At 35.5% G+C, this 26,488-nt stretch overlaps 1 protein-coding gene across 3 annotated transcripts in view; it reads left to right on the forward strand.

Moving 5' to 3' along the window:
* The first annotated feature begins 14,371 nt into the window (after nucleotides 1-14,371).
* Nucleotides 14,372-26,488, forward strand: part of LOC100061470 (cytochrome P450 2C19) — a 31,970-nt gene continuing 19,853 nt past the window's right edge. The window contains exons 1-5 of one of the 3 annotated variants that reach the window (XM_070224272.1): nucleotides 14,372-14,499; nucleotides 14,573-14,769; nucleotides 15,965-16,130; nucleotides 16,299-16,448; nucleotides 26,192-26,352. In XM_070224272.1, the coding sequence (XP_070080373.1) occupies nucleotides 14,602-14,769; nucleotides 15,965-16,130; nucleotides 16,299-16,448; nucleotides 26,192-26,352 (645 nt within the window). In that variant the 5' untranslated portion in view covers nucleotides 14,372-14,499; nucleotides 14,573-14,601. Of the gene's footprint in view, nucleotides 14,770-15,964; nucleotides 16,131-16,298; nucleotides 16,449-26,191; nucleotides 26,353-26,488 lie in introns of all 3 variants that reach the window. The other 2 variants (XM_070224262.1, XM_001502107.5) reach the window with 2 other exon arrangements.

A 26,488-nucleotide genomic window follows, 5' to 3' on the forward strand; every position in this document is an offset into this window, starting at 1 on the left:
ACACCTAACTGTAAGAGTAGCTGGGAAATGTGCTTATCTGTGTGCACAGGAAGAAGAAGAGAACATGAATTTTGGGAACCAGCTGGTAGGTTGGCCATAATAACTTGAAAAACTAAATAATTTCTCTAGAAACTTATTGAGAAACATTTTGAAATATATGTATGTCAGGTCATTATGCTGTGCACCTTAAACATATATGGTGGAATCTATCAATTGTATCTCAATGAAACTGAAAAAAAACAGCATTGGTGGCTCAGTGGAGGAGTTCACATCAAATCCTTCTCAGTGCATAGGGCTGCATTACAGCTTACCTGGAGGAGTGTGACTGTGAAGAGAGGGAGCCACAGTAGCACAAATCTACTCAGTGTGTGTGTATGTATGCACATGCAGGACTGGGAGGGGGTAGAAGGAGAAAGGGGTGGGCAGAAGACTTGGCAGGAAGGTGTAAGATCAGGATCATAAGATGTATGTGGTTTTTTAGCTTCAATATTTAAATATTTTTCAAGAATGTTATTAACTTAATAATACTATATTCTATATGGTGAATTGCCATTGTGTTTTTTAAGCATTTATATTATTTTCCAGATAAATTTATTCCATTTTTTCTGATATTAATGTAAAAAATGAAATTATTACAAATATTTGCATGATTCTGGTTTCTTCTTTAGAATAAAATTCTGGAAATGGCTGTAGAGTGTCAATGAACGTCATTCGGACTTTTGATGCGTATTACCTAGGAATGGGTGGGAGACCAGGCAGAAAAAAGGATAAGAAAACAAGACTTATGTTGCGTATTTTGTTTTGTAACCTTATGCTTAAACTTAATGTATTAAATAAATAGTTCCACATGCTCCATTTTTAAATGTTTGTCAAGAATATTGTTAACAAAATTCTAGTATGCCATTATTTTGACAGTAGCATCATTTATTTAACCAGCCTTTTATTTTCTGTCAGTTCTTTGTTGCTATTAGTGTGAAAAATGCAATCCATCTTAATCATTCCATATACCTGACTACTTTCCTAGAATGGTATTTTGGAAATGAACTAGTAAATCAGTGAGTATTGGATTTTGATACTCATTATCTGGGAAATGATTTTGTGCACTTAATTTATCTTTCAAGCAGAACTTATCATTAATTTGCTCAACTTTTCCCATAGTGAATATGACCTCTCAGCTTTCTGACCTATGATCACCCAGACTCTGCGTGACTCCACCTAGCTATGGGGACTTCACACTCTTGGCCCATTTCATCACTGGATAACTCTAACTGTTGGAAGTTTCTTCCACACATTGAGCAGAATCTTTTTTTTTTTTTTTTTTTGTAACTTCTACTTTTTGATCTCTGCTAAGTACTTTACTTTTGGGATTATAATGTTGTGGTAGTCACCTCACAGAGACACGATGGTGCCACACACACACCCTAATCAGATATGAAAAAGTTTATTACTCATGTGATGAGGCTTTCTGTGGAGAAGAGGGTGGCTCCTAAGCAGATACAAAAATGACTTGAGAGACCAGGGAAAGGATACTGACTTGAAGTTTTTATAGTGGTTAGGGGCTGGGGATGACTGTTCCTGTGTGAGGCCAGGGTTTGGTGGTTCAAACTTCCTGCATGTGCCAAGGGAGGGAGTACTTGAGCTTTTTTTTTTTTTAAATCAACGTGTCCAGGTATGAGAAGAAGAATAAAAGGTGATGTTTAAAAGCTGTCAGCAGCCAAACGCCAAAAAAATGGAGTCACATTCTTTTTTACAGATAGGAAACCGGTTTCCAATATTAGGACATTTTTTCCAATATTTTAATGTAACTCCAATTTCTTTCATTATTCTTCTCTTCTACAAGAAAAGCACACCCAACTTTTTTTCAGCTATGTTTCGTAAAGTATAATTTCAAGTCTCCTGATATTTTTATTAGATTTCTTGTTTCCTGTGGGCGTCATGAAGAAGTATCCTCACTGAGAGCTAAATTTTATACTTTTAAAGATATTTTTAAATAGCTTCCTTCTTGTGAATTGCCTTGTGACTCCTATTTGGAAGACGGTACAAATGGGAGAATACTTGAGGTAAATTAATAAATAAATTTGACTAGATTAGACACTTTTGCTTGGGGAAACAGAATAAATTTCATTTTAAGCATGTTGAGTCTAAAGTGATGATGGAGTGTCCAAGTTGTTTCTATACCTAAAAAAATCTTAGAAGTCAACCCTTCTCAGTTATTTTAAACAATGTAAGATTTATATGAAAATATGCTCTAACTTCTAACTTATGTTGTTATTAGCATCTCCCTGTGATCCTACTATCCTTCTGGCCTATGCTTCTTGCAATTTGATGTGCTCTCTTAAAAGTGATCTGCTCCAGGGGCTGGCCCTGTGGCCGAGTGGTTAAGTTCGTGCGCTCCGCTGGAGACGGCCCAGTGTTTTGTTGGTCCAAATCCTGGGTGCGGACAGGGCACTGCTCATCAAACCACGCTGAGGCAGCGTCCCACATGCCACAACTAGAAGGACCCACAACTAAGAATATACAACTATGTACCGGGGGGCTTTGGGGAAAAAAATAAAATCTTAAAAAAAGAAAAGTGATGTGTTCCATTATTTTCCAGGATCGTTTTGAGAACAGTGGTGAGAAATTGCCAGCCTTGATACATTATTTTCATAAAAGCCTCAGAATTTTAAGCCTCAGAATTTTAGGCACCTCCTGGATACGGGTAATGTCAAGATTTTCTTTAAATGAAAAAGAATTTTCAAGCTAGTTTATTGTTCATGCCTACCACATCCCTTTGACCTATTTCAAGATGGCTAAAGTAATGAATATCAAACTATCATTTGTAATCAAATAGTGAGTTATCAAATCAATTTAATGTGTTGAAATTAAATTTAAAACGTGAAATAAAGTAATAGAAAGAAAAAATAATGTCATATTGCATCAATTATAACAAGATATCATTTGAGAAACTTCTTTTTTCTGATTTTTATATCTAGAGATAAAGAGGATAGTGATGTAAAATGTATTTCTTGCTATAGTACACTGCCAGAAAATGTTAGTAATCTACATTGTGCAATCATTAACAACTAAAATTCTGCATGGATCATAAGGTTATGATGTGTTCCACCTACAAAGGATGCTAGAGAACAAATAGCGTATTCTCATTTTTTTTCAAACAGGAAAATATCACCCAGAGATATTAAGCACATTTTTCAAAATAACCTGGCCAAGAAAAGGAATAGGTTAGACCTAGAATCTAGATTTCTCGATTCTCTACCTAGTTTGATACAAGCTACCAGCCAGAGTAAATTGTTTCAATGTTTACCAAGGTTCTTAATTCATGAAGGTACTGTCTAAAGCAGAGTCAGCAAACTCTAGGATTGGGAACGGCCAGATGAATAAGGGCAATGTGCACATTCTTGAGGGTTTGGAATGCCTAATAAAAATAAGCTAAGTAATTTGGACATTTCTTTAATCTTTCTGACCCAGTTTCTTCATTACAAAAAGAGATATGAGCCTTGAAAACTTTTCAGGTGACTCTGTAGAAATATGTGTAGGGTAAACTGGGATGAATACTGGGTTCTAGCTCTATCATAGTTTAATGTCTTAGACAAGTTGACTAATATTTCTGAACCTCAATCTCCTCATTTGGAATGAGGTGATATGCTCTTGAATTCCTTTAGGAGTTATGGTTAGGAAATGAATTTAAAAACAGGACACAGAAAGCACTAATTATAAGAGATTGATGAATAGGTCTTTCTTTAAATTAATATTTACACTCCTATTTATCAAAAGGTACTACTTAAGTTAATCTAAAGGCAAGCTACAAACTGAGAGAAATATTTGCACTTAATATATCCATGAAAGTACCTATACCCAAATTACATAAACAACTAAAAACAGAAAAAGACACTTCAAATATTTTTAAAAGGGCAAACTGCTTGAACCTCCACTTCACAGAATAGAATATCAATTTAGTCAATAAAAATGAGAGAAGGTACTCAACTTTGTTAGTTATGTGGGAAATAAAAATTAAAACCACAATAAATTACTAATACATACCTTCCAGAATGGAAACAAAAAAAGCCTGACATCTCAAGTATTCATGAGGATATGGTATAATTGGATTCTCATATATTGCTGGTGGGGGAATAACTCTAACAGCTAGATCTTAAGTTAACATTAAGGAAGCAATCTTAGGGAAAAGAAGCAATATTGTGACTATGATCCTGACTCACTAGTCTCTGTAAATACATTCTAGCCTGCTTGTGGCCTAGATGATTAAGTGCCTCTTCCTTTTACAAAATACACTGTCTTTTAGTTCCATGACTCTTGCTTACGTACATCTCCCAGCTGTGATAAGACAACTTTGCTCTCTGAGGTCCCCAGGAACACAACGACCTTCAGAAAGAAAAATCTGTGTTGGTACCCAACACAAATGACAAAGAAAGAGATAATGTGGTGCCTTGAAGTTCATCACACCGGATGGTCGACATCCCTAAACCCCTTCCTTCCCTATCCATTTCCCCCCGTAACTTCCTCTAGATTCTGTGTGATTTAAAGATGGTTCTTCAAGACATTAGTCTGCTATCTTCTGATTATGCTAACTAATTGTATATTTTCCTTGCTCAACCATCAGCTCATTTGCAATTGATTGGCACCAGATTGCAGCAAGCAGAACAAGTCCCTTTTCACTTGGTTACATAACTTGTTGCAAAACTTTGAAATGTTTGATCATATGTTCTAATTCTAGATATGTGCCTACCCCTAGTGTCCAGGGACTTTACTCTTAGCTGCACATCCTAAAGAAATTTGTGCATATATCTAAGAAAAAGACATCAATGTGTGTTTACAATAGCTTTATTCATAGTAACTCCAAAGTGGAAGCAACCCAGTGCCCACTAACATTACATAAACATATCATGTTATATTCATACAATAGAACACTACTATCAATAAAAAAGAACAAGCCACTGCTACTTGTCGAAACATGGAAGAATCTCATAGATATAAGTTTTAATGAAAGGGCAGACATCAAAAAGTACATTCTGAAGGGACATCAGTGTGATGGCAGAGTGCATTGTCACCTTTGTCTGTCCTTTCTAAGTTACAGCTAAACAGACATCCATTAACCAACAGAGGATTCTCTGCACAGAACAACAATAGTACTGAGAGATCCATGAAGCTATATATCTGAATGTGGGTGGGCTGGGCCCCTAGAAAACAGTAGAACTAAGACAGTGGTCCCCTCTCCCTCCCAAGTGGCAGCAATCCAGGTCACAGATCCTCACATAGCAGCCTGAACATCTGTAAATGGATGCAGCAGCAGCCCAGCATGCATTTAAATGCTTGTGGATTGGCACTATTCCAGCCTGAAGGTGCACCTACTGTTGCCTAAGTGGCCACATCCATGCAGATGCTCCCTGCTGAGTGGCGACTGCTCAGTGCCTGCAAATGTGCCCTGCTGAATGGCTGTGGCCCAACACCCATCAACACAGAACAGTCCAACTGGTAGAAGTATGAGCAGACAGGGCAAGAATGGAAAAAATGCCCCTGTTCCTCCTCAGTGGCAGCAGGTGGAATCTTCAACCAGAAGCAACAGGAACTACACCAGAGCCAATGAGCCAGCCCCCAGTGATGGCAACCCTGACACCAGCTTCAACAGCAACAGGGGCTGTATACAAGTCCCCAGGTCTCTGGCCCCAACAAGCAACAGGACATACATGAACCCAGCACCTCTAGCAGCAATCCAACCAGCACCCCAAGAAAACCTGGGAGGAGTGGCACAGTGGTGGTTACCAAAGTAACCAAAGCCATATGCAAATAAGAAAAGGTGATTGCTACCACAAATGTGCCAGCAGGGATTCAATTCATAAAACACCATGAAGAATTACAGTAACACTGCATAATAGAAGGAAAATGACAGCTCTCCAGAAACCAAACCTCAAGCCAAAAAATATTACAATCTAACTGAGAGACTTCAAAATAGCTGTCATAAAGAAACTCAATGAGTTACATGAAAACTCAGAAAGACAGTTTGATGAAATCAAGAATAAAGTTAATGGACAGAAAGAATACTGCACCAAAGAGACTGAAGACCTAAAAGAAAACCAAACAGAAATTCTGGTTATTAAGATCACAATAATTGAGGTAAAAAAATAATGCAGACAGCATAAAAATAGAGCAGACCTAGTAGAGTAGAGAATTAGTGATCTTGAAGACAGAAACCTAGAAATGCTTCAGGTGGAGGAGAGAGCACTAAGACTTTTTTAAAAATGAAGAAATTTTGGAAGAAATATCTGACTCAGTTAGGAAAAGTAACATAAGTATTATAGGTATTCTAGAGGGAGAGGAGAGGGATAAAAGAGAAGAGAGCTTGTTCAAAGAAATAATAACTCAGAAATTCCCAAAACAGGGGAAGATATTGGACATATAAATACATGAAGCCAGTAGAAATCCTAATTACATCAATGCAAAAAGACCTTCTCCAAGGCATATAATGTCAAAAATGTCACAAGTCAATGACAAAGAAAAAATATTAAGGGCAGCAAGGTAGAAGAAAATAAGCTACAAAGGAACCGCCATCAGGCTTTCAGTGTATTTCTGAGCAGAAACCTTACAGGCTACGAGACAATGGAATTATATATTCAAAATACTGAAAGACAAAACCCATCAGCCAATAATATTCTATCCAGTGAAATTCTTGCAGATATGATGTAGAAATAAAAGCTTTCCCAGATAAACAAAAGCTGAGGGAATTCATCACCACTAGACCTGCCTTACAAGAAATGATGAAGGGAGCCCACCTCCCTGAAACAAAAAGGCAAAAGTTTACAAAGCTTTGAGCAAGGAGAAAAATAGACAAATTTAGAAAATTGCAGCTCTATATTAGAATTGGTTAGCAAACACTTGATTAGGACTTAAAAGAAAAAGGCAAAGAAAACATCAAAAATAACTATAAACTTTAGTTATGAACTCACAGCACAAAAGAAAGAATACTTTTTGACAATAAGAATATAGAAGGGGAAGAGGAAAAGGAGAGAATCTGCATAGGCTAATGCACATAAGATGCTATCAGCAAAAAATGGACTATCTCATCTATGAGATCATTTATACCAACCTCATGGTAACCACAAAAGAAGAAATCAGAGCACAGTCACAAATCCTAAATAAGGAGAAAACTGAAAATACATCACAGAAAAGAACCAAACTGAAATGATAAAAGGAAATACAAAGAAACTGAAACAATGGAATTATAGAACAAACAGAAAGCAAAAGATTAAATGGCAGAATTAAGCACTTATATATCAATAATCACTCTACATCTAAGCTGGAATGAATACAGCAATCAAAAAACACAGACTGGCTGCATGGATTAAAAAACAAGACCCAACAATGTACTGCCCACAGGAGACACATCTCAGTGCTAAAGACAAGCGTAGACTCAGAGTGAGGGATGGAAGTCGATACTCCAAGCAAATGTCAAGCAAAAGAAAGTGGGTGTAGCCATACTGATATCAGACAAAGCAGATTTCAAGATAAATAAGATAATGAGAGATGATAGCCATTATATAATGATAAAAGTTACATTCCACCAAGATGTCATAATATTTATTAATATATATGCACCTAACACAGGATCACCAAACTATAAAGCAACTATTAACAGAACTAAAGGAAGAAATTGACAGCAACACAATAATAGTATGGGACCTTAACACCCCACTAACATCAATGGATAGATCATCCAGACAGAAAGTCAACAAGGAAACAGTGACTTCAAATAAAACACTTGACCAGATAGTCTTAATAAATATATATAGAACATTCCACTCCAAAATAGCAGAATACACTTGGGACATTCTTAAGTGAACTTGGGACATTTTCAAAGATAGCCTATATGTTGGAAAATAAGGCAAGCCTCAATAAATTTAAGAAGATTGAAATCATATCAAGCATCTTTTCCAACCACAAAGCTGTGAAACTACAAATCAACTAAAAGAAAATGTGGGGAAATTCATAAATATGTGGAGACTAAGCAGCATGCTCCTGAATAACTATTGGACCAATAAAGAAGGAAAAAAATACCTAGAAACAATCAAAATCAAACAATTCTTATGGGATGCAGCAAAAGCAGTATTAAGAGGGAAACTTATAGCATACCTCAAGAAACAAGAAAAATCTCAAATAAACAATCTTACCCTGTATCTAAAAATACTGGAAAAAAGAAGAACAAACAAAGCCCATAGTCAATAGAAGGAAGGAAATAATAAAAAGCAGAGCAGAAATAAATTAAAAAGAGACTAAAAAAAAAAATAAAAAGTATCAATGAAACTAAGAGCTGTTTCTTTGAGAAGGTAAAAAAAAAAAAAATGACAGACCATTAGCCAGATTCACTAAGAAAAAAAGAGAGAAGAATTAAATAAATGAAATCAGAAATTAAAGAGGATAAATTACAAGAGACCATAAAAATACTAAGGATTAGAAGAAAATACTATAAAAAGCTCTAAGCCAACAAACTTGAAAACCTAGAAGGAATGGATAAATTCTTAAACTCATACAACCTCCCAAACGGAATCAAGAAGGAATTGAGAATATGAATAGATCAAACACAATCAAAAAGATTGAAACAATAATCAAAAACCTCCCCCAGAACAAAAGCCCAGGACCAGACGGCTTCCCCAGTGAAGTCTACCAAACATACAAGGAAGACTTAATACCTATCCCTCTCTAACTCTTCAAAAAATTGAAGAGGAGAGAAAACTTCCTAACTCACTCTATGAGACCACCATTACCCTGACACCAAAACCAGACCAGGACAACACACAGAAAAAAAAATTACCGGCCAATATTTCTGATGAACATAGAAGTAAACGTCCTCAACAAAACATGAGCAAATCAAATACAATAATACATTAAAAGAATTATACACCACAGTCAGGTGTGATTTATTCCAGGCATGCACGGATGGTTCAAAATCTGCAAATCAATCAATGTGATATATCACGTTGAGAAAATGAGGAATAAAAATCACATGATCGTCTCAATAGTTGCAGAGAAAGCATTTGACAAGATCTAACATTCATTTATGATGAAACTCTCAGTTAAATAGTTATGGAGTGAAAGAACCTCAATATAATAACTGCCATTTATGATAAACCCCCAGCCAACACCATCTTCAATGGTTTAAAACTGAAAGCTATTCCTTTGAGAATAGGCACAAGCAAGGATGCCCAATCTATCCACTCTTATTCAACATAGTACTGGAAGTTGTAGCCAGAGCAATTATGCAGGGAACAAAATAAATCCAAATAGGAAAGGAAGAAGTATGTGCAAAAAAGGGAACACTCATACACTGCTGGTGGGAATGCAAACTGGTGTAGCCACTATGGAAAACAGTATGGAGATTTCTCAAAGAATTAAAAATAGAAATACCATATGATCCAGCTATCACACTACTGGGTATTTATCCAAAGAAGATGAAAACACCAATGCATAGGGATCTATGCATCCCTATGTTCATCACAGAATTATTATATATATAGCCAAAACTTGAAAGCAACCCAAGTGCCCGTTGATGGATGAATTGATAAAGAAGATGTGGTATTTGTATACAATGGAATACTACTTAGCAATAAAAAAGACAAAATCATTCCATTTGTGACAACATGGATGGACCTTGAAGATATTATGCTGAGTGAAATAAGCCAGACAGAGAAAAACAAATATTGTATGATTTCACTCATATGTGGAAGATAAACAAATGCATAGATAAGGAAGACAGATTAGTGGTTACCAGAGGAGAAGGGGGTGAAGGTAGTACAAAAGCAGTAAGGGGGCACACATGTATGGTGATGGATAAAAACTAGTCTATTGGTGGTGAATACGATGCAGTCTATACAGAAACTGAAATATAATAGTGCACACTTGATATTACACAACCTTACAAGCCAATATGACCTCATTTTTATTAAAAAAAGCACATTCTGGAAGATTCTAATCTTGTACATTTCTAGAATAGGCAAAACTAACCTTCATTGACAGAAGTCAGAATAATGGTTAATTCTGTGTGGTGAAAGTACTGGAAAAGGCCATGAAAGAGCCTCCTGGGGTGTTGGGAAATGTTCTAGTTATTGACATGGATGGTGCTTATAAAAATGTATATATATGTACAAATTCACCCAAGTATATACTTAAGATCAATGTACTTTACTGGATGCATTTTATATTTCAACAGAACAAAAGATAAATCAATAACCTGACCTACAAACAAGGTACACAAAAAGCTTGAGAATAAAAAGTAGACAATAGAAAGAAAAACCTGTTAAATCTAAGTATTAGAACTATCTGAAAATGGCAATTTAGCAAGTTTGATGAAAAGATTTATAGAAATAAATGGAAAGATGAAGAATGCCAGAATAAAAAACACAGAAAATATGGAAAAACACTAAATAAAAATTTTATATTATTTTACCAAATTTATTGAGATATAATTGACAAATTTTTATCTTTGAGTTATATTTGAGGTGTAATTGACAAATTTATATATTTAAGGTACAACAGGTGGGTCTCTTGTAAGATCCCTAGGTAGGCAGGACTGCTCCAGGACTATGACTAAAAGGGTCTGGAGATGTATCATAACCTACTTCAGGGTCCACAGTTGGGACTAAGTTTCAATGGCCTCTTACCTAAAGCAGGGGAGTGTCGGGTTCCTCCGGGGTCACTTGGTGAATGGTGCTGGAAGTAGGACCATTGCTAAGAGGGCTGTAGCTGAGTCCACAGGAGGATGGAGCTGTTGTCAGATCTGTTGTCAGGACCATGGCTGGCAAGCCTCTTCTCAGAATTGCCCTCTTCAGTCTTGGGTTCCACTGGGGTTTTGAAACCTCCTTCCTGGATCCTAAAGCTCCTACAAAGGCAATTTTGTCCATTAATTGCTGCCAAATTATTGTTTCTTTGTGGAGATATGAATGAGAAATCTTCTATTCTATCATCTTGCTGATGTCTGGTGACAGCTTTCTAAATACAACACAAAAGGTACAATTCATGAAAAAAAAAGAATTGATAAATTGGACTTCATTAAAATTAAAAATTTCTGCCCTATGAAAGACACTATCAAGAGAATGTAAACACAAGCCACGGGTTGAGAGAAAATAGTTTCAAAAGACATATCAGATAAGAACTGTTATACAAAATATACAAAGAGCTCTTAAAATTCAACAATAAGAACCCAATTGAAAAATGGGCAAAAAGTCTGAGAGACACCTTACCAAAGAAGATATACAGATGGTAAATACATATGTGAAAAGATATTCAATATCATACATTATTAGGAATTGCAAATTTAACCAACAATGAAATATTGATACGCAACTGTAGAATGGCTAAATTTTAAAAACATTGACAACACCAAATGTTGGCAAGATGTGGAACAAGAAGAACTCTCATCCATTGCTTGTGGGAATGGGTATGGCCAGTTTGAAAAACAGTGTGGCAGTTTTTAAAAAACTAAATATAGCTTTACTATAAAATCCAGCAATCGCACTCCTTGGTATTAGCTGAATTAGTTGAAAACTTACGTCACACGAAAACCTGCACATGAACTTTTGTTGCAGCTTCATGCATAATGGATAAAGCTTGAAAGCAACCAAGATATCCCTCAGTAGGTGAATAGATAAATAAACCCTGGTACTATTATACAATGGAATCTTATTCAGTACTAAAAAGAAATTACCTCTTTAGTCATTAAAAGGCACACAGGAAACTTTAATGTGTATTACTAAGTGAAAGAAGCCAATCTGAAAAGACATATATTGTATGATTCCAAAAATATACCACATTCAGGAAAAGCAAAAACTATAGAGAGAGTAAAAGGATCAGTGGTTGTCAAGCATTTGAGGGAGGGAGGAATGAATAAGTATAGCTCAGGGGATGTGATTTTTAAGGTAGTAAAATTATTCTGTATAATGCTACAAAGGTTGATGCATGTTAGTATACATTTTTCAGAATCCATAGAATGTAGAACACAAAGAGCAACCCAAATGTAAACTGTCCTCTTTTGTTAATAATGATGTGCCAATGATGATTCATCAATTGTAAAAAATGTACCACTCTGGTATGGGATGTTGATGGTGGGAGAGCCAATGTGTGAGTGTGGGAAGGAGTATGTGGGAACTCTCTGTGCTTTCTATTTAATCTGCCATGAACTCAAAACTGCTCTAAAAATAAGGTCTATTAATTTAAAAAAATCACAGTCTAATCCACAACTCAAGCCAAGCCAAAGTTTGCATTACTTTGTGACTGTGGAGGACTTCACACTGATGCTCTCCTGTCCATCTATTTGGTCAGCAATGGGAAATCTCTTCAACGGGAGAAGTCACTGAACTGGGAGTGGGGAAACCTGGACTCTAACATAACGTCTTGAACAGATGCATTGGTGACACTTCACTTCACTGTCATAAATTTTTCATTTCTAAAATTAAAGATTAGACTAACTGACCTCAGAGATATCTTCTATCTCCAAATTATCTATTATTCTTTCATTCTAGTAAAGAAAAGGCCAGGAAGGACCCTGAGGAGAAGGAAGGAGGAGCAGGGAAGACATACTTGTCTCTCTGGGAGTAAAAAAATTAAAGAGAGAGACTGAACTTATCTTATCTAAAATAAGCTGGTGAATATCTCTTAGAGTTTACATCCAAGTGAGTCAAGCAGCAAATTACTGCTTCTCTTTGTCATATATACAAGGTTCACAGAGACCTGGACTCACTCAAGTTCTAAAGGTTACAAAACTAAACTTTTCTGAACCCCATTTTAATCAACAGTTGCTGTAATCATTAACCAAATTAATGTTTATTTTTAACGTCACTTTTCAGGGTGAATCATGGAATATTGAGTCAGAGTACACACTCAGTAAATTTGGAGAACTTACTTGAACTCAATGTTTTTCTTGGACGTAGCATGCAGGACTCAGGGGATGTGAGGTCTGAGCTCTACCACCCGCAGTCTGTGTACCTAGTCAAGATGCTGAAACTCCAAGGTCAGCTTCCTCATCATTAAAATGGGAATAATTTTGCCTTAGGCAAAGATAATTTAGAGAACTGAAAGGATTATGATGGGTGCGAAAACTTCTATTTGTCAGCCTCCCTGTAAACATGAGAACTAAAACAGTTTGTAACAGAGGTCTTGACACATTTTAATTTTTCCCTTCCTAAAAGAGGTTAGAAATAACTGCTCTAATCAATTTGGAACACTACAATGATATCTTTACAGAGCATGTCTTTGTTCAAGCTTTCCCATTAGTTATCTACTAACGTATATCATTACAGTAATATTTAGATCCTCACCACCACTAAATGTCATCTCTTATCAGGTCTGCACGTTGTGGTGGTTCTGTGCTGTGGGTCTGTTTAATGAAGTCCCTGCCTTTCATCCTTCACTGAAGCCACACCACACCTATTGTTCTGTCTACAATCTCCATCTGCTTACTACATACTACAGTATTTCATTATTTCTGACAATGACAGGCCAAAAAAGCACAGAAGCAGCTGTCTCTGGAGGCAACTGGGAGATGGAGGGAGCCATAGTTCTCAAGCTCTCCTTGCCTAAATTCTCTGAGATTCACTCTTCCCTCAGTTACACTGAGCAAGTTTCACCTCTGTAGTGACAGAGAGAGTGGAGAACCTATGGTCTTTTTATCCTTGGAATCAAATAAGGGACATCTATTTAATGTGAATCCTGTTATTTCATGAACAGGGTCAATGGGGTGTAAATTCAGAGTAAATACTATTTTGTTTTGTTTTGTTTTTCTAAAATTGTTCTTGAGGCAGAGTAGTGTAAGCAATAGTGCACCACAGTGGTCATCAGAAGTCTCAGTTCTAATCTCAGTCCTCCCACCTGTGACCTGTCTGATCCCGGTGTCTCCCTTTATCCATTTTAAAAATAAAAGATAACAAACTCTATTTTTCTGTGATTTTTAGGGGGGTTAATAGTAAAAGATGTGTATATTTACTTAGCACTTTACTTGATATATATATATATATATATATATAGTTATACAAGATGTGAGTTATGGTAGCTATTTTATGTTTAGGTGTCTATAATGTTAGTACAGTACAGTAAAATATTTAAAAGGCTTACATTTTTAAGGAGAAAGTATCTTAATGTTTGATAAAACATTACAAGATAAATATTTTTTATATTTAAGAAATAGGATTCACTGATTTCCCCTAAAGTCATAAATTCTCAACTGGTCATCAATCTGAGAATCCAGAATATTGCACAATATTTTGGACCAAATCGCTTACTTCAGTGGTTCTTTATCTCGGCTGCACTTGAAACTACGTGAGGGTTTTTGTTTATTTGTTTTTTAATTGCTACTTCTTGGCCCATTCCAGGCAAACTAAACCTGAATCTCAAGGATAAGAGATCGGAAAGAAGAAGAGCAAGACCAAAGAACACCTTATTTCCATCTTTATCGGTGGGTCAAAAGTCCACTCAAAAGAGAATATAAAGAGGATTTAACTGGTTAGTCTTTTTATACGTCAGAGGGGGCACTTGCTGAATTAACAGAGAGTGTCATAAAAGATTTGGATTTCAGGCTCACAGCTGTCTAAGCAAGAAGAGACAATGGATCCAGTTGTGGTCCTGGGGCTCTGTCTCTCCTGTTTGCTTTTCCTTTCACTCTGGAAACAAAGCTCCAGGAAAGGGAAGCTGCCACCTGGTCCCACTCCTCTCCCTATTATTGGAAATATCCTGCGGTTAGATGTTAAGGACATAAGCAAATCCTTACTCAATGTAAGTATGTTTTGTGCTCCTTCTGTGGCTTGCAAAGGGTAAGCAAATTAACCTTTACTTTTAAATAAAATGCATTCCTAGTGGCAAATGATTAAAATAGATCATTGTACAGAAAATACTGCACACGTCGATGTTTCCATTGATTTTTTTCTTTGTCATTGTCAGATAGTGGAATGAAGTAATGCATTTTGGAAGAAGAGAAAAATTTAAGTAATCCTAAAATAGGATCAAAATAATAAAGTGGCAAAAGTCTGGAATGCCACTGGTCTAAATTGTTTTATAGTCATTTGTTGAGATATTTTGCCTGAAGGAGAAAAAGATTAGAGAGTCTATTCAAGAAGTTACCTTCTTTATGAGCTATGGGTTTTGTTCAGATTAGTCATGAAAATTAAAGTTCTCTGAAGAAGCAAATTATGTCTAATCTCAAGAAATAGCTATGGGCTCATAATCAGCAAAATTGAGTGAAAGAAATAATCATTCAGGATCCATTGGGTGGTAAGAGTGCTCTTTTGGATTCTGCACAAAGCTGCTGTCTATGCCCTATGAGTGATGCAGGATAGAAGAAATTGTTCTTCCATGAGATGCTATATGTTCATGCATTGCCTCTGTGATGCTTCCTCTCTTTCCGTGTTAGTAATACCAGTGCTTTCAAAGTGGAGTAGGTGTTAGATCATCTGTGCTCATTTTTAAAAATATAGATTTCTAGTATTCATTACAGGCTACTAAAACAGAATTCCCATGAGAAGTTCCACAGGTGATACTGAAGCAATTAGCCTCATATTGTTCCAAAGATGGGAGACATTGGGGACTGAGAAATTGCTCAAGCATCAGAAGTTGACAAAACGTAAGTTCAAATTTGGATCTTCTATTTATTAGCCAATGTGCACTGCAAAAGAATTTGTACTTCTCTGACATTAATTTCTTTATTTGTGAAACACAGCAAATAAACTTGCTGAATGCGTTGATGTGAGGATTATATGTAAGTTGTGTACCAATTGCCCAGATCATGGCACAACATAGGCCTTCCATATGTGGCAGCTATAATAATCAACATGTTTAGGAATAAAATTCAGAAGTATTTAAAGCTGTGATGGCAGAATAAACATATAAAATACAAGATGATAATATCATGTACAAAATGTAGACCAATTTGTGACTTCTTTTGTTATTACTGGTATTATCTTTCCATTTCCAGCTTTCAAAAGTCTATGGTCCTGTGTTCACTCTGTATTTGGGCTTGGAGCCCACTGTGGTGCTGCATGGATATGAAGCAGTGAAGGAAGCCCTGATTGATCAGGGAGAGGAGTTTTCTGGAAGAGGCAGTTTCCCAATAATTGAAAGAACTAATAATAAAAGACATGGTAGGTGTGTGTGTGCATGTTCAGCAGTGGTAATGGGAATGAGAAAATAGAAAACAGAGACTTGAAAATCTCCTCAGCAGAGTTTGGCCCATCCACAAGGGTGCCAAGTGTCAGCTTCCTTTTCCTTGTAGAGAACCTCCCTTCCAGTTTCTGTTTCCCCTCTGATAGGAATAGTGCTCAGCAATGGGAAGAGATGGAAGGAGATGCGGCGCTTTTCCCTCATGACCTTGAGGAATTTTGGCATGGGAAAGAGGAGCATTGAAGATCATGTTCAACAGGAAGCCAGCTGCCTTGTGGAGGAGTTGAGAAAAACTGGTGGTGAGTGATTTCATACTCTCTACCTCTGACCTTAACAGACAGCTAGCTCTCTTTTCTAATAACGTCCTTGAAAATTTTTCAGGGGAAGGAAAATCTTTCATTATGGGTAGTGGCTATGAGGTCTCAGATGGAAGAAGGAGAGTGTAAAGCAGAGAGCCAAGGGAGATTTTGTGTATGTCTGCTTGTTGTGAGTGTACTCTCATGATTGTGCATACAGTGTGGGCATAAAAGGTCATTTAATCCTGTCCTGTCCCAGCTTTGTTTGTTTATTTTCAAATCATTAGATTGTAAAAGTAGAAGGTTTTGAGTCATTTTTTAAAAGTTAAAGAGCATTGTTTTTCCCATAGCATAATCGTGAGTTACCTATTCCAGAACATCTCACTAGGGAACACTTGTCAAGTGTGAATAAAATTTCACACCCTTATGTTGCTGAACCAACTGACATGTGCTCTCATTTAATTGGACTGTGTTTGTATGGTCATCCTCACTGATGTGTCTGATGGTTTTTTCCAACGTACCTTCCTCCAGTCCCACCAGAAATAATGCTATATATGGTTTATGATTTAATTATATGGTTTTAATTGCTTTGGCATATCTTTGTGGAATTCTCACCAATTATAATTTTCATATAAACAAAGCATGATTTAAAAACTATCAGCATGAATTATTTCATATTAGCCACCACTTACTATATTGTCTTGAGTTACATGTTTCATGAATGTATATGCTACAGCATAATTCTGCAAAATATACAAATACCAAGTATTATAAGGATTCATTTAACTAAACTTCAACTGCTACTAATCCCTCTCCCTAACTATAATTGGTTCTGTTTTCAATGTTACTTATTTTCCCCCCTCTTTATTGGATTTTGGATTAGAATTAAATGGTAATTATTTACCTTCCTCTGCCAACTCTACAAACCTATCACATGCTTTTCACAATGACTGATTTTCTGCTTTGATTCCAATTTGCCCTATTTTAAAATGTATCTCCCAAAAGAAGTGAAAGGAAAAACTACAAATCTGATTTTACCTGTGAATCTCTCTCACATACACACATCCCTTAGTTGTTGCAAATTATTGTCCACCTTCTTAGCTAAAATAAAACTTTTTTTGAAATTTCAGAACCCTAGAATGTGTAAAGGAGCCTGGCATAGAAGCAGATAACTCAACAGGTTTCCTAGTATTCAATGCCCTATTGTTTCTTTATATCATTTATTATTCAAGTTACCTTTAAGTAAAGCTATAAAAGTTAATTTGGGAGCATTTTGCATATAAAGTTTATTGGTCATTTGATTATGATTTCATTTTAAAGTTCCCCACCAAAAAGAAAACCTTTCCTCTACTTTAATTTCTTCACCTATAAAATGATAGAATTGACAAAATGATGGTCAAATTTTAAAATTTATTAAAATACACTGTACTGTTGATGACTATGCAGAATAATATCCCACAGGTCTACAAAGGGTAGTTTTACCCAAATAAATTAAATTTAGGGGCTAATTAGTGATGGTGGAGGACTGTATTTCCTAATTGCAGAAAACTGCTTTTGTTTTCTATATATGAAATGAGGAAGTAAAAGGACTCCATTTATCAACTTTAACTTTTTTGTTTGCCTTACCCTGGATTCAGTTTGAAATAAAAATTTCTCATTTTACTTTTATTTTAGATAAACAAATCTACCTTCTTATTTTTTAATTATTTTATTGAGGTCTTAATGGCTTATAACATTGTGTAAATATCAGGTGTACATTTCAGTTACTGTATGGAGTGAAATGTTCACTACCAATCATCTGGTTGTTATCCATCACATACAAATGTGCCCCTTTACCTCTTTTACCCTGCCCCAACCCACTTCTCCTCTGGTAACTAGCAATCTGTTCTCCTTATCCACATGTGTGTTTGTTTATCTTCCACATATGAGTGAATTCATATGGCATCTGTCTTTCTCTGATTTATTTTGCTTATCATAATACCCTCAAAGTCCATCCATGTTGTCACAAATGACACCCTTTTGTCTTTTTCTGTGGCTCAGTAGTCTTCCATTGCTTATATCTACCACGTCTTCTTTATCCATTCATCCATCGATGGTCACTTGGCTTGCCTCGAAGTCTTGGCTATTGTGAATAATGCTACAACAAACATAAGGATGTGTAAATCTCTTTGAATTGTTGATTCCCTGTTCTTTGGATAAATACTTCATAGTAGGATAGCTGGGTCATATGGTATTTCCATTTTTAATTTTTCAAGACCCCTCCATACTCTTTTTCCATAGTGGCTTCACCAGTTCCCAATCCTACCAGCAGTGCATGATGGTTCCCTTTCCTCTACATCCTCTCCAACACTTGTTATTTCTTGTCTTGTTAATTATTGCCATTCTGACCAGTGTAAGTTGATATTTCGCTGGAGTTTTGATTAGCATTTTCCTAATAATTAGTGATGTTGAACATTTTTTCATGTACCTTTTGGACATCCGTATATCTTTTTTAAAAAGAATTTTATATGCTTTATCCAGAATTCTTTTGCCATACAAAATATGTCTGTGTTTTATAAAGTTCTTTTGAGGAAAGCAAATGTAAGATGCAAGAAAGTATACAATTTTAATATACTCAATAAGGGTATTGTAAATTTCCAGTCTATTTTGCATAATATCTACTGTGATAATTAGTAGTGGTCAAATAACGTTATGATGTAAAATGTTTACTCTTCAATGATTCCTTAAAAATGAAATTGTCTTGTTTTCATTGTCCATTCTTTTCTTTTGATTAAGGAATTTTATTTTATTTTTAATTTGGCTAACTCTTTTATTGAGGTAACATTGGTTTATAACATTATATAAATTCACATATACATCATTATATTTTGATTTCTGTGTACACTACATCCTCTTCACCACCCAAAGACCAATTATCATCCATCACTATATACACATACCTTGTCACTCCTTTTGCCTTCCTCTCCCCTTCTCCTCTGGTAACCACCAATCTAATTTCTGTATCTATGTGTTTGTTTATTGTTGTTGATTTTATCTTCTACTTATGAGTGAGATTATAACAAATTTGACTTTCTGCATCTGACTTATTTCACTTAGCATAATACCCTCAAGTTCCGTCCATGTAGTTGCAAATGGCAAGAATTCACCCTTTTTATAGCTCAGTAGTATTCTGTTGTAGATATATACACCACATTTTCTTTATCCGTCCATCTCTTGATGGACACTAAGCTTGTTTCGAAGTCTTGACTATTGTGAAAAATGAGGCAATGAACATAAGGGTGAATATATCTTTACACATTAATGTTTTGTATATCTTCTTTGGAAAAATGTCTGTCTATATCCTTTGCCATTTTTTGATTAGATTGTTCATTTTTTGTTGTTGAGTTGTCTGAGTTCGTAATAAATTTTGGAAATTAATGCCTCATCGAATATATGATTTGCACATATTTTCTCCCAGTTGGTGGGTTGTCTTTTTGTTTTGTTGATGGTTTTGTTTGCCTCACAGAAGCTTTTCAGTCTGATGTAGTCCAATTTGTTTGTTTTTTCTTTTGTTTCCCTTCACTGAGTAGAAATGGAACTCAAAAAGATACTGCTAAGACCATTGACAAAGAGTATACTGCCCATATTTTCTTCTAGGAGTTTTATGATTTCAAGTCTTACATTCAAGGCTTTAATACACTTTCAGTTAATTTTTGTGTATAGTGTAAGGTGGTGTCTACTTTCGATCGTTTGCACCTAGTTGTCCAATTCTCCCAACAGCAATTATTTAAGAGATTTCCTTTCTCCGTTGTATGCCCCTGGCTCCTTTGTCAAAAAATAACTAAGTATAAATGCGTGATTTTCTTTCTAGGCTCTCAATTCTGTTCCACTGATTTATGTGTCTGTTTTTCTGCCAGTACCATGCTGTTTTGATTGCTATAGCTTTGTGGTATAATTTAATTCAGGGAATGTTATACCTCCAACTTTGTTATTTCTTCTCAGGATTGCTTTGGCTATTTGGGGTCTTTTGTTGTTCCATATGAATTTTAAGATTCTTTTTTCTATTTCTATGAAGAATGTCATTGGGATTCTGATTGGGATTGCATTGAATCTGTAGATTTCTTTAGACAATATAGACAGTTTAACTATATTTATTCTTCCTATCCATGAGCATGGAATATCTTTCCATTTATTTATGTCTTATTCAATTTATTTCAATAATATCTTAGGGATTTCTGTGTTTAGGACTTTCACTTTCTTGGTTAAATTTATTCCTAAGTATTTTATTCTTTTTTATGAGTGTAAATGGGATTGTATTCCTGATTTCTCTTTCTGTTAGTTTGTTATTAGTGTATAGAAATGCAACTGATTTTGTATGTTGATTTTGTACCCTGCAACTGCACTGCATTGGTGGATTATTTCTAATAATTTTTGGTGGATTCTTTAGGGTTTTCTATATATAGAATCATGTCATCTGCAAATTGTCACAGTTTTACTTCTTCCTTTTCAATTTGGATCACATTTAATTTTTTCCTTGTATTATTGCTCTGGCTGCAACTTCTAGTACGATGTTGAATAAGAGTGGATGGAGTGGGCTTCCATGTCTTGTTTCTGTTCTCAGAGAAACAGCTGTCAGTTTTTTACCATTGAGTATGATGTTTGCTGCAGTTTTGGCATAAATGGCCATTATTATGTTAAAGTACTTTCCTTCCATACCATTTTATTGAGAGTTTTTATCATAAATGAATGTTGGATCTTGCCAAATGCTTTCTCTGCATCTGTTGAGATGATCATGTGATTTTCTGTTTGTTTGTTTTGAGGTTGAACAATGTTTATTTTTTAATTTTCAGATGTAAATCATAATATATTTCGAATTCTGTGTAGATTACATATGTTCACCACCCAAAAACTAATTATAGTCCATACTCTCACATGTGAGCTTAATTACCCCTTTTGCGCTCCTCCTTCCTGCTTCCCCTATGGTAACCACCAATCCAATCTCTGTTGCATTGTGTTTCTTTGTCATTATTTTTATCTTCTACTTATGAGTGAGATCATATGGTATTTGACTTTTTCCCTCTGACTTATTTCACTCATCATAATACCCTCAAGGTCCATCCATGTTGTCATAAATGGCCGGATTTCATCATTTCTTATGGCTGAGTGGTAGTCCATCATGTATAAATACCGCATCTTCTTTATCCATTGGTCTCTTGATGGGCATCTAGGTTGCTTCCAAGTCTTGGTTATTGTGTATAATGCTGCAGTGAACATAGAGGTGCAAGTATCTTTATGCCTTTGTGTTTTCAAGTTCTTTGGATAAATTCCCAGCAGTGGAATAGCTGGATCATATGGTAGATCTATCTTTAATTTTCTGAGGATACTCCATACTGCTCTCCATAATTATTGCACCAGTTTGCACTCTCACCAGCAGTGAACAAGGGTTCCCTTCTCTCCACATCCTCTCCAACATTTGTTGTTTCCTGTCTTGTTAATTATAGCCATTCTGACCGCAGTGAGGTGATACCTCATTTTTACTTTTGATTTGCATTTCCCTGATAGCTAATGATGTTGAGCATCTTTTCATATGCCTGTTGGCCATCCGTATATCTTCTGTGGAGAAATCTCTGTTCATATCTTTTGCTCATTTTATAATTGGATTGTTGGTTTTTTTGTTGTTGAGCTGTATTAGTTCTTTGTATATTTTGGATATTAAACCCTTATCTGATATATGGTTTGCAGATATCTTCTCCCAATTGTTAGGTTACCTTTTCGTTTTGTTGATGGTTTCCTTTGCTGTGCAGAAGCTTTTTAGTTTAATGTAGTCCCATTTGTTCATTTTTTCTTTCATTTCCCTTGCCTGGTTAGACATGGGATTGAAAATATGCTGATCAGGCTGATGTCAAAGAGTGTACTGCCTATATTTTCTTCTAGAAGTTTCATGGTTTCGGATCTAACATTCAAGTCTTTAATCCATTTTGAGTTGATTTTTGTGCATGGTGTAAGGGAATGGTCTACTTTCATTCTTTTGCATGTGGCTATCCAGTTTTCCCAACACCATTTATTGAACAGACTCTCCTTTCTCCATCGTATGCTCTTGGCTCCCTTGTCGAATATTAGCTGTCCATAAATACATGGGTTTACTTCTGGGCTCTCAATTCTGTTCCATTGATCTGTGTGTCTGTTTTTGTGCCAGTACCATGCTATTTTGGTTACTATGGCTTTGTAGCATATTTTGAAATCCCGGAGTGTGATACCTCCAGCTTTGTTCTTTTTTCTCAGGAATCCTTCAGCTATTCGGGGTCTTTTCTTGTTCCATATACATTTTAGGATTCTTTGTTCTATTTCTGTGAAAAATGTCGTTGGAACTTTGATAGGGATTGCATTGAATCTATAGATTGCTTTAGGAAGTACGGACATTTTAACGATGGTAATTCTTCCAATCCAAGAGCACGGAATATCTTTCCATTTCTTCGTGTCTTTTTTGATTTCTTTCAACACTGTTTTATAGTTTTCGGTGTACAGATCTTTCACTTCTTTGGTTAAGTTTATTCCTAGTTATTTTATTCTTTTTGTTGCAATTGTAAATGGGATTGTATTCTTAATTTCTATTTCTGCTACTTCATTGTTAGTGTATAGACATGCAACAGATTTTTGCATGTCGATTTTGTATCCCGTGACTTGACTGTATTCCTTTATTATTTCTAACAGTTTTTTTTTTTTTAACAATACTGGTACACCTCCCAGTATTGTTTTTTTTTTATTTTTTTATTTTATTTTTATTTTTATTTTTTTATTATTTCCTTTTTCCCCCCAAAGCCCCCCGGTACATAGTTGTATATTCTTCGTTGTGGGTTCTTCTAGTTGTGGCATGTGGGACGCTGCCTCAGCGTGGTCTGATGAGCAGTGCCATGTCCGCGCCCAGGATTCGAACTAACGAAACACTGGGTCGCCTGCAGCGGAGCGCGCGAACTTAACCACTCGGCCACGGGGCCAGCCCCCTCTAACAGTTTTTTAGTGGAATCTTTAGAGTTTTCTAGATATAAAATCATGTCGTCTGCAAAGAGTGACAATTTCACTTCTTCTTTTCCAATGTGGATCCCTTTTATTTCTTTTTCTTGCCTGATAGCTCTGGCTAGGACTTCCAATACTATGTTAAATAAGAGTGGTGAGAGTGGGCATCCTTGTCTGGTTCCTGTTCTTAGAGGGATAGCTTTCAGTTTTTCTCCATTGAGAATGATATTTGCTGTGGGTTTCTCATATATGACCTTTATTATGTTGAGGTATTTTCCTTCTATACCCATTTTATTTAGAGTTTTTATCATAAATGGATGCTGTATCTTGTCAAATGCTTTCTCTGCATCTATTGAGATGATCATGTGATTTTTATTCCTCATTTTGTTAATGTGGTGTATCACATTGATAGATTTGCACACGTTGAACCATCCCTGCATCCCTGGAATGAAACCCACTTGATCATGATGTATGATCTTTTTAACGTATTGTTGTATTCAATTTGCTAGTATTTTGTTGAGGATTTTTGCATCGATGTTCATCAGTGATATTGGCCTGTAATTTTCTTTTTTTGTGTTGTCCTTGTCTGGTTTTGGTATCAGGATGATGTTGGCTTTGTAAAAGGAGTTAGGAAGCCTCCCCACCTCTTCAATTTTTTGGAAGAGTTTGAGAAGGATAGGTATTAAGTCTTCTTTGAATGTTTGGTAGAATTCACCAGGGAAGCCATCTGGTCCTGGACTTTTATTTTTTTGGGAGGTTTTTGATTGCTGTATCAATCTCCTTTCTGGTGATCGGTCTATTCAAATTTTCTACATCTTCTTGGTCCAATTTTGGAAGGTTGTATGTTTCTAAGAATTTATCCATTTCTTCTAGATTATCCAATTTGTTGGCGTATAGCTTTTCATAGCATTCTCTTATTATCTTTTGTATTTCTGAGGTGTCCGTTGTAATCTCTCCTCTTTCATTTCTGATTTCATTTATTTGAGCCTTCCCCTTGTTTTGTTGGTGAGTCTAGCTAAGGGTTTGGCAATTTTGTCTATCTTTTTGAAGAACCAGCTCTTGGTTTCATTAATTTTTTCTATTTTTTTTTTTTTTAGTCTCTATTTGTTTATTTCTGCTCTGATTTTTATTATTTCCTTCCTTCTGCTGATTTTGGGCTTTGCTTGTTGTTCTTTTTCCAGTACCTTTAGGTGCACTTTTAGATTGTCTATTTGGGATTTTTCTTCTTTGTTGAGGTAGGCCTGAATTGCTATAAACTTCCCTTGCAGAACCGCTTTTGCTGTATCCCACAGATTTTGGCATGTCGTCACACTGCCATCTTGACAAGATCCGATCATGTGATTTTTATTCCTCATTTTTTTTAATGTGATTTGTCACATTCATTGATGTGCAGATATTCAACCATCCCTACGTCCCTGGAACAAATACCATTTGATCATGGTGTATGATCTTTTTAATGTACCGTTGTTTTCAATTTGCTAATATTTTGTTGTGCACTTTCAGATCTATGTTCATCAGGGATATTGGCCTTAATTTTTTGTATGTGCCTTGCACTCATCTGGTTTGGTGTCAGAGTAATGTTGGCCTTATAGAATGAGTTAGGAAGATTCCCTTCCTCTTCAGTTCTTTGAAGAGTTCGACAGGAATAGGTATTAAGTCTTCTTTGAATGTTTGGTAGAATTCACCAGGAAAGCCATCTGGTCCTGGACTTTTGTTTTTTGGGAAGTTTTTGATTACCGTTTCAATCTCTTTGCTTGTGATTGGTCTATTCAGATTCTCTGTTTCTTCTTGGTTCAGTTTAGAGAGGTTCTATGATTTTAAGAATTTATCCATTTCTTCTAGGTTATCCAGTTTCTTTGCATATAGCTTTTCATAGTATTCTCTTATAATCCTTTGTATTTCTATGACATCCGTTGAAATCTCTTCTCTTTCATTTCTGACTTTATTTATTTGAGTCTTATCTCTTTTTTCCTTAGTGAGGCTTGCTACGGGTTTATCAATTTTGTTTATCTTTTCAAAGAATCAATCTTATCTTTATTGACTTTTTAGATTCAATTTCATTTTTTTCTGGTCTGATTTTTATTAGTTCTTTCCTTCTACTGATTATGGGCTTTGTTATTCTTTTTCTAATTCTTTTAAGCATTGTGCAAGATTGTTTACTTGAGATTTTCCTCATTTCTTGAGGTTATTGTTGTTCATATACATTAGTTTTTTTTTTCAAGAAATCTGATGCATTCTTCTGTTATACATTTATTCCTTCAAATACATAAATTCACCCATAATCTCTGTCTCTTTAGTCTCCCCTTATGTTTTACAATTATTTCAACTATTCATTAAATATAAAAAGTTGGAAGTCTCTATCAATTTTTTCTTCCTATATCAGTCCTTAATTGTTTACAGTCTTTGAAAATAGAAGTTATTCTGCACACATAAATTAAGAAATGGACTTTTTAAATGTGTTCTAGTTCCCTCCAAAATAAGAGGTATGTTGGGTTAGAATGATGTAAAAAAAGGTGGTGGATGTGAATAGAGTATAGGGAAAACCATTATTTAACTGGCTAGTATGTAATGGTCAACTCAGGTTTAATATAGAAGTGATATGTTGATTTAATGCATGATCAATTTTTCCTGTTAAGTGAATATCTAGGGAGATATTGCTTTAAAGTTTCTAAAATTGCTTTTCTCTGTTATCTCAAATGCAAACACTTTTATATGTGCATTTTAATTTTTTTTTAATGTTTCCGATTCTTTAGCCTCACCTTGCAATCCCACTTTTATCCTGGGCTGTGCTCCCTGCAATGTGATCTGCTCCATTATTTTCCAGAATCGTTTTGATTATACAGATCAGAATTTTCTTAACTTGTTGAAATTATTGAATGAAGCCGTCAGTATTATGAGCTCCCTATGGGTGCAGGTGAGACCAAGATCCTTTCTTTCTGAGAAACCATTGATACTCCTTTCTCTGACAAGACCAAAATTCTCTATGGACAAAACTGTGAAGTGGATATTTGAATACCACAGTCCTGCCCAGAGCTTAGTGTCATAGAGTA

Source organism: Equus caballus, chromosome 1 (genome assembly GCF_041296265.1).
Source record: "Equus caballus isolate H_3958 breed thoroughbred chromosome 1, TB-T2T, whole genome shotgun sequence".
In the NCBI taxonomy this organism is placed as follows: Eukaryota; Metazoa; Chordata; class Mammalia; order Perissodactyla; family Equidae; genus Equus; species Equus caballus.